Source organism: Sinocyclocheilus anshuiensis, unplaced genomic scaffold (assembly GCF_001515605.1).
Source record: "Sinocyclocheilus anshuiensis isolate Anshui unplaced genomic scaffold, SAMN03320099.WGS_v1.1 scaffold55, whole genome shotgun sequence".
NCBI classification, from domain to species: Eukaryota; Metazoa; Chordata; class Actinopteri; order Cypriniformes; family Cyprinidae; genus Sinocyclocheilus; species Sinocyclocheilus anshuiensis.
The window spans coordinates 2,792,688-2,810,296 of record NW_015549647.1 but is presented as its reverse complement, the minus strand read 5'-3'; the positions used below and the strand labels follow the sequence as shown (position 1 = coordinate 2,810,296).

Here is a 17,609-nt window from a genome sequence, read left to right as displayed (position 1 = left end):
TAAATTTCATAACTTTAAAAAAAAAAAAAAAAGGTGATGCATGCATATTAAATGAAATAGTGAGAGTGTGAAAAATACGTTTCAGGAGACTTATTTTTCTAAAAGTCTGCAGTGCCAAAAGCGGCAAATACCATTAGGACCCAGCTGAGGCTACTGAAGAGATGATGCCCCCCACTGACCCAGAGCAGCAGACACTGTGTTATTAACGAAACTATGGTCAGGGCCTAAGCTTACGTTTGACGGGAACTAAGAAATGAGTGCAAGTCTTCATTTGTATACTGATCTTAAAACCAGTTAAACATATACTATGTTTTTTCATGTTCATGTTTTTCGGCATGTTTCCATTCATTATATTCATTAAAAGGAACCTTACATTTTGTTTTCAGATGCTCATACACAATATCTGTCTAGTCACTTCTCATAATTCTTTCAATGTGGTTTTAATGTTGTAATGTAATGTAGTAAAATAAAATATAATAAATGTACCCAATATATTGGGTAAATTTAGTTGATTATTATTATTATTGTAAGAACAAAATACTGACAGCCCAATAAACAGTTTCATGTTGGTCTAACGTTAACTTTTTCTCTTTGTCAAAGACAGAGACATGTTTAAATCGTATTGTAATTTTTGAGAGGAGATATTAGGTGATAATCCATCTTCTTGTAGCACACTGAAAACTAATTAGAGAATGTGAGAGGAATGATGCTGAGGGAATGGTGGGATTTATCTTAAGAGCGGAACATTGACCATTGAAGTACAGTTCCTAATCAACTCAGAGTCATCTGTAATCCTGGACCGGATCACTCGTCAGGTTCTCCCATCAACCAAAATTATGAAAACTGCTAGATGGATGGTGAAATAATGATTAACTCTTGATCTGATGATGATCAGATTGCTTTTGTGATGTGAGGTTGCATTGTCTGGGAAGAGACAGAACAGAGAAGTTACATAGAAGTGTGGATGAATAAGGAAACGCTGAAACCAGCAGCAACAAGACCACTGAAGTGAAGTGGGCCTCTTTCCCATCTCACAGCATTATAATTTCTGGTTCTTTCTTTTAGAACATGAGAAATCACTATTCCCATTCTTCAAGCAGAATAAAATTCCCACCATTCCTTGAGCTGATTCTTTTGTCTGTCTCCCTAGTCTCTCTTGTTTTGTTTGTTTCTTTCTCATTCTGTGTGTGTGGGGAAAGTGACTATAAACAGTAGGCTTTCTGTGTTTTAGCATCTCTTTTGTCACCATTTTCCCTGACTATTTCTCTGCCTCCAGGCAGACAGATCATAATACTCTACAGTCCCTCAGACAGCAGTGGGAATATGAAATATTGTCTTGATTTCTATCCCAAATAGGAATTATTGTACACCCACAAAGGTGTAAGAATATAACCACATTGTGTGTGAGAGAGAGAGAGAATCTGTGAACTTAGGAACCATTCATTACAAAAAGCATTGAGCAACACATTCATTTTTCTAGTACGATGGGAACTTTCCATTTACTGTTAACACCAAGACTAATATTTGGTGTGAAAATACTTACTTATATTACATTATTTATTGATCTTAATTCATGGCTGTTAATGTGTCCATTCAGAGTCAGACAGATTTGATCATTCTAAATCGGATGGCGTGAATGAAAAATTTATTTATTAATGCATTGGTATACAGACAAAAATAGAATTTCCATGCTAAACATTTGTATTGGTGTGACCAAGCCTTTATATGGTTTTTTATATATTTTTGACACCATATAGATTTTTTTGTATTGAAGCTCTTTTATTTTAAGTAGCTGGGTAGTGTTGTGAAACACTACAATGATGCATTTTTTCGACAACATTTCAGCAAAAAAAATATGTGTGTACAATATTCTGTCAGCTAAGATGATGAAAAAAAGGCGTCAGATTTGGGAATGAACAACTTGTTTTCAATGAATCGGTCATGCTGTTTTTATGAATCAAGACTGGTTGCGTCCAAAATCGCATGCTCTTTGAGTAGATACTTCTTATAAGTACTTTGCAACCATTAAAAAAGTCAGTTCTATATAGTATTAATGTGTGTATGAATGCAGTATGAAAGCAATTAATGTAGTATGAATGTCTTGTCATTGTCATGTGACCTACCAGTGTCAGTTGTGTAGTTTCACTGCCATTCACAAATCCATGGCTTCGTGGGATAGTAAAGTCTCCATGGCATGCACACTTCAGCATTTGTCCGGAAGTAGTAGGTCCTCCAGGTACTTTTTCCCCACTGTTCTATGAATAATATGAATTCAGACATATCTTTTCACAGTTTTATGTCTGTAGTAGGAAAATATGGATATTCGGATACAGCCTCTTTTTTGGTTGCAGTTTGATTTCGTCAGAGTGGTTCTAAAATAAATGATTCATCCACTCAACTGAATCGGGTGTGCACAAACACACACACACACACACACACACACACACTGGTTTATGCTGTACTCCTGTTAACAGTGTTTGACTTTGACTTGATGACAGGAAATGTTGTAACTTGATCTCTTCAACTAATAGGCATTACAACAAATGGAAATATAATGTTTCTATACTGTTTTGTGGAGCATTTAGAACAAAACACACCTTATATCACACATGAAAACGATCTAAAGAGTAGCTTGTAGTTTAGCTAGCTACATTTTTGAGTTTCTTGCCCAACACTGCCTAACTCTAAACCTAACATAAAGTTGCCTTCCTGCTTTCTTTGCAGTTTCATTAAAACATTATTATGTTTATTCTGCCATTTCCCTCATGCAGCTGATTTTAGATTTGACTGTTTTTGTGGAACATTTAGCCTGTTCTCTCTCTAAACTGAGAATGAGGCACCTTAGTATATCTCTGATTTCATACCTTGCGACCTTGACTCGAGCCAGTCAGGTGAATCTTATACTGGTCTTCGTTTTTCACAAAGCAGGATGGCTGCACAGAGGAGATTAATGAATTAGAAATTAAAATGCCGTCCTTTGGGAAACCCGACTTGGTCCCTGCATAAACTCTTCCCCACCCCCCACGTCAGGCCGTCCACTGTCTGTCTTCTCAGAGCAGTTATCAAGCACCTGTGCATTGTGTGACCAGTACAATCGCACTTCCTCTCCGCTCAACCTCTCCCTCCTGGATGGACACAAACGACTCTGTGGTCATTTGTGGTGGAAAGCCATCCTTATTCTATGCATTGCAGACGGCCATCTCTTCAGACCATCCCTGGTTTGGTGATAAGAATGGATATAAACCAGAGTGCAGCGGTTCACAGCCATCACAATGGATGCCTGTCACTCAAAGCTAAAAGAGACCCCAAAGGACTACTCATCAGGAAACCTCTTGTGACCTCCACTATCCTGGAGACACCCTTTCTAATTCTCTTCCCCCTGCTCTCTCTCTCTCTCTCTTTATATCTACGTATGTCTCTCACTTTTTTGGTTTCTCTCTTTTTTCATGTTGTGCATTTGCAAAAATTTTGGGAAAATTATATAATAGACAAACCCATTCTGTAAAAGCACTTTATGATAAAGGCATTATGTATGTATGTACATGTACTGTATGTATTTGTTTGTTTGTATGTATGATTTTCTAATTTTCTATTTCTTTTTCTTCTTTAAATAATATTAAATTTTTTGTGTAAAATATTAATAATATTAATAATATAAATTATTTATTTTTTTTTATCATTTTTAAATGTTATTTTATTAGCGTATGACAGTTTAGGATTGCATAGAGTCTTACATACGTTTTTTGTATATAATCTATCTATCTATCTATCTATCTATCTATCTATCTAGTCTGTCTGTCTGTCTTTCATCTATCTGTCTGTCTTCTGTCTGTCTGTCTGTCTGTCTATTTATCTATCTATCTATATATCTATCTGTCTGTCTGTCTGTCTATTCACTTCATTATCTGTTTATTTATATTACTGTATGATTTTTTCAGTTTTTGCTTCTTAATAGTAATAACCAAAAAATAGTATTTTATTATTATTTTAATATAATACTACAATTATTAATAATTTAAATTAAACAGAATTTTAATTTCTTTTTTAAATTATATTTTATTAGCCCATGACAAGAATGTGAAGTTCAAGGTGGCATAGAGTCTTTTGGAGCTGGTTTGTTTTTTTGACCATTGTTAATTATTGAGTTTTTGTGCAGGAAACAACGCCACCCCAAAGAAATTAGTTTTTCAGAAGCTATTTCACTCAGAATTCCCCCTAAATGATGTTAGACGTCATCAGTTCCTGTCTGTCTGTCATGGCATGTCCGTTGTGAGTCACTGTGACGCCACTGGTCTCTGGATCTGACCTGAAGAGAGAATGGACAGCGGAACAGGCCTCCAGTAACCCATCACACCCACCCACTGAATGCACAAAGAAAAATGACCCCTCCTGACCCCACCCCATGTTTACCACAAGACGCGAGCTTTCTATTTGTCTCTCACCCCCTTTAAACTCAACTGAACGACTGAAAGTTTCTAGTGGAGCTGGAACACTCGCAGGCTTTGTGAACTAAACACTTTGATAGCTCCTCTATTTCTCTCATTGTCTCTCTCTTTCTCTCTGCGTTTTGAATATTTTCTACAGCAGCTCTCTTCCATCCTTCACAAAGCTGTAATTGTGGAGCGATCATGGCGTGAGGGGGCTTCATGAATGTCTGCCGTAGAGTCAGGCCACAGTGGGCCGCTCTCCCAGCACACAAACACTGACGGATGACTCACACTTCCGAGGCGACCTCTCGCTCTCAAATCATCATTTATTCTGTACATCGTCCGCAGATCTGTTAGAAGGAACATGTCAGCATCTGTGGATTCATTTGCACCTAAAATACAGAGCTGGGATTTACTGTACTTTTACAAAAACTGATTTTACACACTATTTTACAGACCGATAGATTCATCTGAGTTATACAGTGGCCTCAAAAGTATTTGGACACTTTTAGACGCTTAAAACACAGGGACCCCAAAATATTTTCATTTAAATGTTTTATATTTTAAATATGTTTATACTGTATACACATATTTAAAATATAAAACATTTCTTATTTATATTAATATAATACATCTTTTTATTTACCCACCATTAGAGTATACTGTTATATGTATAAACCTGAAAATAATAAAATAATTTGTGATTAATTTCACAAACATGAATTCTGACTATGCTTTAGAAAGCAGCATGAAACAGTAGTCAAATTCTATAAATGTTATTTATTTATTCATTTATTTATTTTAATTTATTATTATTATTATTATTACTACTACTACTACTACTACTACCTTTTTGAAGCATTTTTTTTCTCTTGGCTTTTCCATAGACCCCCCATATCAGTGATATTTTAGTATCATTAATAAACTATTATAGATTTTGTTAATATTTTTAATTAATTAATTTTTATATTTTCTGTTTTCATGTTTTAGTGATTTTGTTGTGTGTTTTTATCATTTGTAATAGTTTTAGATTTTTGTAAATAGATTTTTATTTATTAATTTTAGTTTGAATTATTTTAGTTTTACTTTACTTCAAGACAACTAGCTGAATGAAAAAGTTACATTTTTTAAATATTTGATTGTATTTCAGTTAAGTTTCAAGTAACGACAATATAGTTTTGGTTTTAGATCACTATAACAATGGGCATTTTATTTTCATATCTATTCAGAGTATCTATTGTTTTTGACATTTAAAGCCTACCATAAGTAATAAACATTTTTTGCTCGATAAAGGTGTGCTGTGTTGGTTTGATGTTTTGTTATACTGTATAATTCAATAAAATGTACACATTTCAGTGTGGCTTCAGTGTTCAAATATTTGATTGTAAGAGAGAATATGTTGTAATACTTCATACTTCAAAAGTTGCAACCCATGAGAGACGTGTTTCCTTTTTATCTGACACAAAACTAGCAGACAAGCACATGGTCCTTGCTCCATAAACATGCCACAAACAGGCAAAGAGGGACAGAGGAAGTCAGAAAGAGCTGCGAAAAAGCCCCGGGCCAATCATGGCATTTCAGCCCACCGTGATGCAACCTGCTTTCTGGGGAGACAGAAAGAGTGAGAGCGACAAAACCAGAAAGAAAGAGGAAACAGCAGAAAAGAGATGGAGAAAGGAAGAATGAAAAGCCGCACCGCTCTGTCAGGAAAGGTCAATTAGGAGCCTAAACCACAGGGGACGTGTGTTGCCCAGGAAGTGCCTTCCGACCCCCAGCCCAGGAATGGTGCACCACAACAGTCACAAACCTCCCGCTGCCATGGCAGCATGACATTTGTCACCATTCAAATGAGGCCCGGACCTGACTTAAACAAGCCAGGCCAAAAGCCCTGTCAAGTAAACCTCCAGCAGAATTATGAAAACATTAAAGTAACCAGTGGTACATTACGATCAGTCAGCAGCAGGTAATGTGGCTGGGGGAATGGAAGTGATATTCATAAACTGCCTTCAAATAAAAAGCAATTAGTGAGATTTGTAATGTAAAGTTCAGGCATTTATAGAGCTAACAGAGGAAACAACACCAAACCCTCACAGACTCCCAATGAGCCATTAGAGAGGGGCCAGAAACACAGAGACATAAATAAAAGAGTCCATTGGGTCATAAACACCCAAATTAAACTAATTACTGCAGTAAATATCTCATTACATTGATTATACATACATTAGATGCCACATAAATATGATTAGTTAAACAACGGTAAACAATTTGTTGGTCTTCCTTCTTCATGTTAATTGAGCTGGTCAAAGTTTGATTTTATTATCCAAGTCGTCATTTTATTCTGGTTGTATATTAGATTGGTTTATAAAGGGCTGTCAATATCATTTGTTTTAAATAATCCATGCACGTTTATTTTCTTCAGTTGATGAATGTTTCAGTTCTACAAATATGCATAACAGGGCACATAACAGTCAGGATTTTGCTTAGAAAAGTACATGTGATCACGAATAATGTTCAAAATTCAAATGAAGACGTTGTTACTCATTAACAGGAATGTAGTTTGTGAAAGTTCACAGAGACAGGTCATGCAAACCGCTTTCCTCACCTTTTACATCAAGACAAAACAATGTTGCCATCTAGTGGTGAGGAAATTATTTAAAAACATTCAAATGTTTTGTCTCAACTGGCTTATAAAAGTAAAGATATATACAGTAAGTTTTAAACCAATTATTGCACAGATTTTATTCTTCCTCAACAAATGAAAAAAAAAATTGTGCAGTCAGAGAAAAAGAAGCCTTAACAACTTGAACAGATTACATGAATGCAGTTTCTAGTATGGCAGATATCAACATTATGTCATTATAGAAAACAATGAAAACTACTAATTGTCCAAAGATATAATTACAGTATACATATATGCATATATTTCAAATCTGAATATGGAAATTGTAAACTGCTGACTATTGTGTCTATTGTTGTATTTTAAAACTTGTGAGCATATTTTACAAAGCCATGAAACGATAATCGTAATCAGCATTAGAAAGCTGGTAGCTTTACATTAGAATTCAATTTTTAAACAGGAATACAATAATGCCTTTCATACTGTATGCTTACTGTAACTGTAAGTTCTTCCAGTAATTCATTAATGGAGATTTGACAACTACATACACAGCAGAGATCGGGCCTGCATTAGTCAGACAGACTGCGTGTTATTTGAAGGAGCATTCATGAATGAAAAATCTCATTTGTCTCATTGTTTTTTTCAGCTCCCTGCCACATGACGGGTTACTTAAAATCGATCAGAGATGAGGCTGCTTTCTTAATGCTTTAAAGATGTCTACAAAATGTGATTTATCCCTGTTGAAAAAAACTGGACCAGCTTAAACCAGCATCCCAGCGTCAAAACATACCTAACCAGCATATATGCTGGTTTTTTCAACAACTACTGATTTCTACAAAAATATGATATAGGCCAAAATTAAGCTGTAACAAAATACTGTTCGTGCGATTGTGTGTTAGGCCTTTTAACTATGAAGACGTTTAACAATCACATACTTTTGAAGGAACCACATGAAAACATACATGATGACGCCACTCAGTTCTTACATACAGTATGTGTCTCTGATGACATTCATCACTGTTATATATCCAGCAAGGACTCAAACTCATCTATTCTCTGCTTTGTGTTTCCTCTCTTAATCGTCCTGTAGCTGACAGTGTTGTACCTGCAAATAGGGCGGTTGTTTTCGTCCTTCTCAAATTGCCGGATTGACATCTCGACCGAAGCCTGGAAACCATCAGCCGATTCATCCTCTTCTTCCTTCGCATTTTCCTCTTCATTCTGATCTCAATTGTTCACACTTATTTCTTCTTCGTTCTTTTCTGCATTGTTCTCACTTATTTCTTGATCATTTTTATCTGAATTATTCTCACTTATATTAGCCGGCTCTTCAGGTGTGGTCGTCTCTTGAGGTGCTTCTTCTGTTTGACCATTCATTTACTGTTTCTCAGTTTCCAATGTGCCCTTGTCGTTCTGCTCCATTGATGTCACTTCCTGTCCTGTGATTGCAGCAGTAGTTGTAAATTTATAAAGGAAAAGAGACACGATTCCTCAGTTTGAATTCCAGTCCATTTACCCCAAAATCAACAGATGTTCGAACCAAACTGACAAGAAACACAGATGTAACATGCCTGCAGTGATTGGTTTCTATATTAAAATGATAATTAACAAATAAATAGGTGTTTCTGTGCTGTAATTTCACCAGTTCACCTGACATGGTATTCAGATGACAGTCAATGTCTATGCCTTCGATCAACACAATGGTTTGCAATGTCCAAATTGGGAAAGGACTTTTGGTAAATCCTCAACAGGATAGGATGAGACTTGGCAAAAGATGCAAAGTTGTTTTGAGGAATTTTAATTTGATTTGACTATACAAAGCCAACTGCTGGAATGTGAACAGCAAGTACACAATTCTTCCTGTGTGTTTCAACAAGGCCTTACATAACGTGCAAGAAATGACAAATGTGTCATTCGGTTGCATAAATACAGAAAAGTGAGAATATCTGTCCAAGTAACCATGTCTAGACATCTTTCAAATTACATTTTGAAAGTATCATTGCTGTTCTCTTCATGGTTGTGTAATTTTGTGTAATTTTTCTTACCAAAATTAGTTTTTCCTCAACATAAAACAACTTATGCACTTTGAAAAGTAAACCAAACCACCTGAATGTGAGAAGTTAACATATACCTTCATCAAAACCAATGACCAGTCTATGGAGGAGATTTGCATTGTTAGTACAAACGCAGAAACCAACCACCACATTGACGCAAACTCTACAACCGCATTGTACTCGCTCAATAATGTATCTTACCTTGTTCGTGTTGGCTCTGTGGCACTGTGTTAGTAGGTCTGACTCCGGTTCCTGTGAGAGCAGACCTTGAAGGAGAAGGATGCTCAGAAGTAGTCTCTTGTGGTGAGCAGTCTGTGCATGGCTGTGTCTGTGTCCTCCCTTCACGACTTTACTGGCATTGTGTGACGCAGCCTCATTCTCATTCCCAGTGTCAAAGTTGATGAGAATTTCATCCCCATTGTTTGGAGAACAGTGTTGTTTGGCTTCTAATTCTTGGAGGGAGCATGGGATTGTGGGATTAATGGGTTCAATGGTAGAGACAGGACACTCAGCTGAAAAACTGCTACTCTCTATTTTGAGCTTCTTTCCGAGGATATTCAAATATTTCAAAGATGTGAGATGTCTCGGTGTTCTTCTACTGCAACGTTTTGTTTTCCTAGACTTACACAAGGATAACAGGCTTTCTGTCATATGGATATTATATTTTCACAGTCCAACATCTTTTGGAGGTGTCAAATAGTCAGCCTCCTGTTTGTGGGAAGCGTGTGTCTATTCTGCTTTTAATTTTTTATTTTTCCACTGTTCCCTCATGAAAAATTAGTGTGCTTACAGGTAATTGTACTGAATGTGCTCTTGTAGTGTACTTTAAATCTTAAAAATATGTTTTACAAAACAGATAATATAATGTTATTGAAATAAAAGGCCATATAAATGTACTTAAAGAGAGAACATTTTCATGTTTCTCAACACAGTTAAGTGCCCTTTAAAAAAGTGCACATTGTAATAAAGCAAAAATGATCTTAACTTACTTTAATGTCTTGACTAACAAGACACTACACCACATGTAAAGTACTCACTTATAATTATAACTGTAGTGTTATTTGATATTACATTTAAAGTACTACATTTTCATTAATTACAAATATTTGAATGCATGACGTACACATTTCAATAGAAATGGCAAATGTATATGTTTTATTTTACTATAAATGCTTGTTGGTATATTCAGCAGTACACTTTAACCATATTTCAATAAACCACTAGAAGTAATTATGAAATGACATATAACATATATAAGTCCTACTTAAGTGTGTCAAAAAGAGGCACAGTTAAGTATTGTTAAGTATACTGCATTTAGTATCAATTTAAACTCTCTGTGTTTGAACAAACAAAATAACTAGATGCTCAAATCTTACATATAAATTATAAGCAAGACTTCATTGTGATTGGATAAACATTCCCTGGGTTATCTAAGAAATTACAACACTTACTTCAACACTTACTGTAAAGATATTCTACAAAGTGTTTTAAGAAGATAAAATTAGGTGTCAGAGAGGTCGAACACAGAATGAGGCATCAATTATACTGTCAATCAAGTCTTATAAAAGTGGTGAGAATGCTAGGGTTTGTCTCTGAGACGGGATGTATACAGTCAACGACGTGTCATTTCCTGCCATGCTTAAGATCTATGTGGTGAATGAGAACTGCATCTGGTGTTTTACCACTGACAGAGATGATATCTGGGAAACTTACATGTTCAGCAGAAGTAAACAGCAGACAAATCAACTTATGCAAACCACCTTCAGCAAGATTAAGTGTACTGTGAGAAACAGCCCAAGCAGAACCAGCGTGTGCTACAAAGCAGCAAAACATCAGTTTGTTATAAAGGTTTATTAAAGAAGCATGATATAAATATGAAAATGAATAAATATTAGTGCACTTTGTATATAAATACACAAATTTAGACAAAATATATATTAGATCAAATGAAATAAAATGATTGCTTAATAGTGCAAAATACACAAATACAGTACAGATAATACTAAATGCAGTATGATTAAAATAAATAGTTAAATAATTCCATCTTATACTGTACATCAATATTTAGCTTTTCATTCACTAATTCAAACCATGATGTAACACTGAATTTAGAAATACAGAAAATATAGGATCCTGTCTCAACAGGGTCTCTTATGGGGTCTCCTTGACCATATGGCCAGGATTGCTTTCCTGGACTAACTTTAAAATGATTCAGGAGCACAGGGTACCCAATCTACTTTATCACAGAGCTTAGTTTCAACCCTATTCTAATGCACTAGCTTGTCATTTTCAAGAGAACCCCACAACCTTGATTAGGTGTGTTTGATTGTACTGGAAGTGGAAGAAAACTGTCTACACTGTCATCAAAGGTTAGCAGAGGATCCTGTAGGAAGGGTACAAGGCTTCGGGATGTTTTCAACGGCACCTGAAAACAGAGGAACAGATTGGTTTAATTTACTTGCACTAAGTGTTTGTGTAGATAACTTAACAGTAGATAACTGAAATGAATAACAATGGTTTAATTGAAAATATTTATTAGAGCTATGTTCTACTTTTTTATCACAAATTATTATTCATTATAAAGTAGTATGCTATTCTATGTAATACTTTTTAACATATGTAATTCCTGTAAGATCTCTTAAAAGTTTCTGTTGATGCATACCATTAAAAAATAAAGGTTATTTATTGTCATATGGTTCCATGAAGGACCTTTAACATCCATGGAACCTTTCCATTGCACAAAAGGTTCTTTATAGTGGCAAAAGATCCTTTAGATTATTGAAATGTTCTTCACACTAAAGAATGGGGAACCAAAAATGGTTCTTTTAAGGCATCACCGAGTATACACTTTACTTGAATAAACCAGTTAAATTTGTTGTTACTCTATCGAGACACATTTTATATGACCTGACAAAACATTTTTTACAGTGCAGACATGCTGAAGTTTCACATCAGAACAGTATCAAGAATTGTCAGCAAAGTATATTCCTGTAAAAGCAGAATTTCTCCATATAAGCACACACACTCCCCACACGACGCCTACACACACACACACAGATGCTTTTGTTGGCATCCTGAGGGCAAAGTGCGGCTTTATGGGGAAATGATGCGTTTCTGTTGTGGGTAGTTTATACCCACATCTCTCTGTCTTACTCTCACACATGAACACACACCTCCTGTCAGATGCACTTCCTCTGCGATGAGTGTCTGAAGCTCTTCGCATTTCTCTGTAAACTGTTGCTGTAGTGTGGTGTAAATGTGAGGGGGAAACACAGAGAAAGAAAAAAAACCTGTTAAGCATGAGGAAACCTGTTTTGTTCATGATTCGCACAGTTACCCAATACAACAACATTACCGTAAATAACTATGCACAAGTTACGCAAGACAGAATCAGGACAAGAATGATTATAGCGTTATAAAATTATTAGGGTATAAAACGGGACTGATGTTAATAAGAAATTTTCAATATTTTGAAGTAAATCACCTGCAGGAGATCAAGCTTCCTAAGCAATTGCCTCTGCTTTTCTGTAGCACCTCTGATAATCTCCAACCTACAGTCAACACAAGAGAAAAATAGGGTTAGTCAGGGTTTTGACTGATTCACAGAGCTTAATAACAATAAAACTACTACTTTGCTAAGACAATATTAGTATAAGCTATTTGTATATATTAGTATAGTGTAATATTGTAAAAATATGCAGTTCAATAAAAAGTGTAAATAAAATATAATGAAATGTGATGCTTCACACAGGGACTTCTGTAAATATATTTTTTTAACCATCAATAAACATGTGACATATTTTTCTTGTTTAAAAAATGATTTAAAAATACTTAATAAAACCATATTTATTAATAATAACAATAATAATTTAAATATGTGTGGTTAAACAGCATAGTGTAAAATAATTCTGTGAAACAATGTAGCATTTTAACATTTTTTTTCCCTTGTACATTAATGTACTAATAACATTAACTGTACATTAATGTTTATAAAAGGTTTAACATATCAAAAATGTAACTGTGTTTGCTCTTACATTAAGATGGAGGATTTTTGAACCAGATCCTTGATCTGCTGATGAGTGAATCCAGCAATGTACACATTGTTGACTGTTGTAATAACATCACCTGAGGTGAGAGACAAAGAGATTTTAGAAATGAGAAAGCATGAATGACACTGGTGCTTGACAGAAGTAAGCATAACTCACCTGTCATTAACCCACTACTCTCTGCAAGACTGTTCTCCTTCACCCAACACACACATGAGCCCAAATCCTGCTCAGCACTGATGCTTCTCTCAACACTGCTTGTCTGTGGACAGGGAGTAAAGACCCAATCAATTCATCATCCAAAATTCAATTATCCCCTGACAGATAATAAGCCCTTAGGCAGGCACGTAATGCTTGAATGAATGGAGAGAAAAGGATAAGAAGAGTATGAGAAGAGAGAGAGGGTGGGTGGGTAATAAGGTTACCTGGATGTCAAACCCAAAAGTTTCATTTTCTTCTCTTCTTAAAACGACACTTTTCCTGTTAACCAAGAAAGAGACACGAGCAAGAAAGAGTCAGACCAACTCTGAGTTGCATATGTGGGTTGACAAACTTGAAATGCAAATCAGTAACTTTTTTTTTTACCTTATATACTGCTCTGTTGTCTTGTCTTGGGATTGCACAACCTAAAAAAAATAACATTCCACTTTGTTAATTATTAAAATAAGTCACTAGGTTAATATGTTATTTATATAGCTTACTCAATTTTAGATATCAAATAGGCCTACTAGAGAAATATCAAATCTTATCCAACATCAAACATAATAAAGAAAAGTCAAAAAATAAAGTAAATAAGAAATAACATTTTAAAATGAATAGTCGCTTACATTTCTTTTATGACTTTTTCCATCTTTGTTCCTGATTGTTTTATAATCAATAGTGTTCTTCTGTGTTTTGTGTCCAGTGTTCAGCAGGTTGCTTGTCGCACAGCTGCTTTTCCCCAGCAGTTTTCTTATGTATTGAACAGATGCTGTCATCTTCAGAGTGTGTGCTGACATCTCTGCAGCTGAGAACGTCGTCCTCTGGCTTTTATGCACGCCTCTGAGCGGATGTCACGACACGTGACCACAGTAAAGTCCCCGGGGCTTCACTACAAACTTTTGATTTGACTGTAAGTCTGTCAGTGCACATTTATGGAGAATCATGTTTAAACTCACCTCTAAAACAACAACAAAACGTAGACCTTTATTAATATTGATCGCCGATTTTAAATAAATTCATTAGTCCTATAGCAGGGGTGTCAAACTCAATTCCTGGAGGGCCGGAACCCTGCAGAGTTTTGTTCCAACCCTGCTCCAACACACACACCTTGTAGTTTTCAAATAAGCCTGAAGGACTTGATTACTTGGATCAGGTGTGTTTAATTAGGGTTGAATCTAAACTAGGCAGAGCCCTGGGCCTCCAGGAATTGAGTTTGACACCCCTGTCCTATAGGCTATGATAAAAGTAATTATTTGATTTCAATAGTATTATTCGCACATATTTTGCATTCACTTTGTTGTCAATGTATTTTTCAACGTATTATTTTATTATTTAATTACTATTTTTACAAGCAGAAAATGCCTCCTAGCTGTATTTATATATAGCCTAGGCTAGCCTAAAAAAAAGAGAGTTGATAACGATGTTGATAGCTTAATTTAGCTTAAATCATTAATCATTAATTCATGAAATCGGCTTTAAACTGTCTAAATATGGTTTAAACATAGGCTAAATAAATAAATAGGCCTAAACGTCTTCAGAAAATGCACCTTCCATACAGTAAAATAGTAGCCTAATAAAGAATTTATTAAGCTGAACAACAGATTTAAATGTATTTATAGATTTAAACAAAAATAACTTAATTTCGCTTAATTCAACTTTATTAATTAGGCTTATTCAAGACCACAGCTTAAAACTTCATTCAGAATAAATAAATCAACAACAACAAAAATAAATAAATAAATAAAAAGGCTTATAAAAGGATTTATTTGTGTATAATAAAGTTGGGGGGAGGGGTTATTTTAGCGTAATCTCTGGTTCAATTAAACGTGATTAAAGTAGGCAAATAAATCAAATAAATTGGTGGACAAATGGAAAATGTTTAAGGAAATGCTAAACTCATCCTATTTATTAACAATAAGGTTAATAAATGCTTTTTAGAAGTATTGGTTATTGAACCGATCGTGCTGTAGGCCTATTTTCTGTTAGCAATTTGACATGTAGGTTTCATATGCTACACTTTGCCCACCCTGTTTTATGTAGGCCAACCCCCTACATTTGTGGCCTCGCCCCTGTGTGGAGGAGGTGTGTATCATAGACATAATAAATACCTAGACTCCTCATTGGCCGCTCGCGTTTACCTCCATTTGTTTTTAAGGCAGTCTTGCCCTCACAAACATGGCGGACGCGTTGACGTATCGAAGCAACGGCTCAAAGCGGCCAATGAGGAGTCTAGGTATTTATATGTCTATGGTGTGTATCCCCGCTTCTTGAAATTTATTTCCTATCCAGTAGGTGGCAGGAAAGGCGTCTCCCGGTTCAGTGCGCAGTTCACTCTGATGAAGAAGAAGAATCTAGGCGTCCCCCCTTCTGTGCGTTGATTAACACGACGTAAGCTTTGTCTTTTCCACATCATTTTGTAGCCTCAGGTATATCAATAACGACGTAATTTATTATTTTAATTCTGCTCCCAATTTGGTTTTGATCTGTAATGTCTGTGATTTCTGTTTTTTTTTAATCTGCGCTCATAATTGGCGTGTCTTGTACAGATGATGCTTGTGGTCCTGATGCTGCTTTTGTTTCTAGGCGACCGGGTTGGCTCGCGAGCTAAATGATAAACAAGAAACATCTTGAGAGGAATAGCTAAAATAACCCCAGTGTTTTAAAACATAATCAGTAATAGCCGCATGTATTCGCTTAGCTAAGTTAGCTTGGCTGTCGAGCTGATTCGCGGTTTAACTGGATAATTTAAGCACGCATTAAAGGGTAATAGTTAGGCTGACCTTCTATTTGGTGTAATTGCTAAGCACTTAACTTTCTCTTTCTGCATTTTCAGAGCTATCAAACCACCACTGACCACTAAGACACCCAGTCATGGCTGCCGAACCTAATTATCGCCGGACAAAACCGGGTAACGGCCCTTCTGAGAAAAAGCATTATACTGTTATCTTTTTTACACATAACTTTATGCCTACATTGCTGTCACATAATACATGAATGGTGTTTTCCCAAAACATTTCTGATTAAGGCAAGTAATAGTACAAATATTATCATTTCTTTGTAGGTGTTAGGACAGCTAACCTTGTTAGTTCAAATGGAGTTGGGCCCTCATCACAGATTCCGGGATTATCTGCATCTGCTGACATTACTCCTGAAGAAAAATCTAAAGGAAGACGTGTAGGAATTCAGGCCTCTGACTCAGATTATGTTAAACTTGCAAAACAAGGAGGACAGAAGGGTAATTGTGTCACACTTGTATAGAATGTGTTATTTTCATATTTATCTTCAACTTTGCCAAGATTTACAATTTGTTATAAGTGAAGTATATATTTACAGAATGACAAACTGCTATTGCAAAAATGTTCAGGATAGAAAACAAAATGATTGTGACAAATGATCTTAAAAACTCATCTAATCTGTGCACAGTATTTTGTGGCGTATTGTTTGATCAAATGGCCAATAGTTAGGACATTTTTACACAAAACTGGATTACAAAAAGTGCAGTCAGCTTATATATATGATGCTTGGGATCCTGATGCTGCTTTTGTTACTAAGTGACCAAGTTTACTCGCAAGCTAACTGATAAAAAAGAAAAACCCTTAAAGAAATAGTTTCTACTTTTAAAACACACCCATAATTATATCCTGCTTATCTTTCAATTCTGCCATAGGTTTGCTGAGGCATGATGACCCTATGGAAACAAAACCTAACAGTTCCTACAAACCCGCTAGTTGGTTCGCTGACACACCTGATGATCAAGAGAGGTGAGAATTTGTCAGCCCATACGGTGTTGTTTTGTACAGAAATAATAAATGAAGCCAAAGGCCTTGAAAATACATCATTTTGATTAAAAGAATGATCCTAGATCGATTAGAAGAGATCTCAATTCATTACAAATTGTTTGGCAATAAGGCACTATGAATTAGTTCTGGTATTTAAAGGAACTGTTCTCCCAAAAATGAAAATGTACTCACCCTCAGGCCATCCAAGTTGTAGATGAGTTTGTTTCTTCATCAGAACAGATTTGTAGAAATTTAGAAAAGCTGTGTGTTTGTAATTAAATTAATCATTCAGATGTTTTAAATTTCAAACAGAGTCCTCTGTCGATTATTATTGCTTTATCCAGTAAAAAAGTTGTCTCGTCTAAATTAGGAGAGAAATATGAACAGATCATGCTCCATTTACAAGCAAAAACAGTCCAAAACATATTTTAATGAGAGGACAACAGGGTATGGAATTTTTCCTTAGAGAAATCGTTATTAAGGAT

At 35.5% G+C, this 17,609-nt stretch overlaps 2 protein-coding genes and 1 long non-coding RNA gene across 6 annotated transcripts in view; 1 reads left to right on the top strand and 2 right to left on the bottom strand.

Moving 5' to 3' along the window:
- Positions 1–9,417, bottom strand: part of LOC107660072 (uncharacterized) — a 44,831-nt gene extending 35,414 nt beyond the window's left edge. Inside the window, exons 1-2 of the long non-coding RNA XR_001630966.1 lie at positions 9,300–9,417; positions 8,150–8,483 (exon numbers count right to left, since the gene is read on the bottom strand). This is a non-coding gene — a long non-coding RNA (uncharacterized LOC107660072). The remainder of the gene's footprint in view (positions 1–8,149; positions 8,484–9,299) is intronic.
- Positions 9,418–11,258: 1,841 nt separating this feature from the next.
- On the bottom strand, positions 11,259–14,126 carry LOC107660070 (general receptor for phosphoinositides 1-associated scaffold protein-like). Its single transcript, XM_016449278.1, has 8 exons — positions 13,972–14,126; positions 13,730–13,770; positions 13,570–13,624; positions 13,304–13,406; positions 13,133–13,223; positions 12,583–12,649; positions 12,272–12,338; positions 11,259–11,523 (listed from the first exon to the last, which is right to left on the bottom strand). The coding sequence occupies exons 1-8, from the start codon at positions 14,119–14,121 to the stop codon at positions 11,462–11,464; spliced, it is 636 nt and encodes a 211-aa protein (XP_016304764.1). The 5' UTR covers positions 14,122–14,126; the 3' UTR covers positions 11,259–11,461.
- A 1,521-nt stretch (positions 14,127–15,647) lies between these two features.
- LOC107660069 (uncharacterized protein C7orf57 homolog) overlaps positions 15,648–17,609 on the top strand; it is a 5,661-nt gene continuing 3,699 nt past the window's right edge. The window contains exons 1-5 of one of the 4 annotated variants that reach the window (XM_016449276.1): positions 15,663–15,771; positions 15,929–16,108; positions 16,179–16,253; positions 16,407–16,580; positions 17,013–17,106. In XM_016449276.1, the coding sequence (XP_016304762.1) occupies positions 16,217–16,253; positions 16,407–16,580; positions 17,013–17,106 (305 nt within the window). In that variant the 5' untranslated portion in view covers positions 15,663–15,771; positions 15,929–16,108; positions 16,179–16,216. Of the gene's footprint in view, positions 15,772–15,928; positions 16,109–16,178; positions 16,254–16,406; positions 16,581–17,012; positions 17,107–17,609 lie in introns of all 4 variants that reach the window. The other 3 variants (XM_016449274.1, XM_016449275.1, XM_016449277.1) reach the window with 3 other exon arrangements.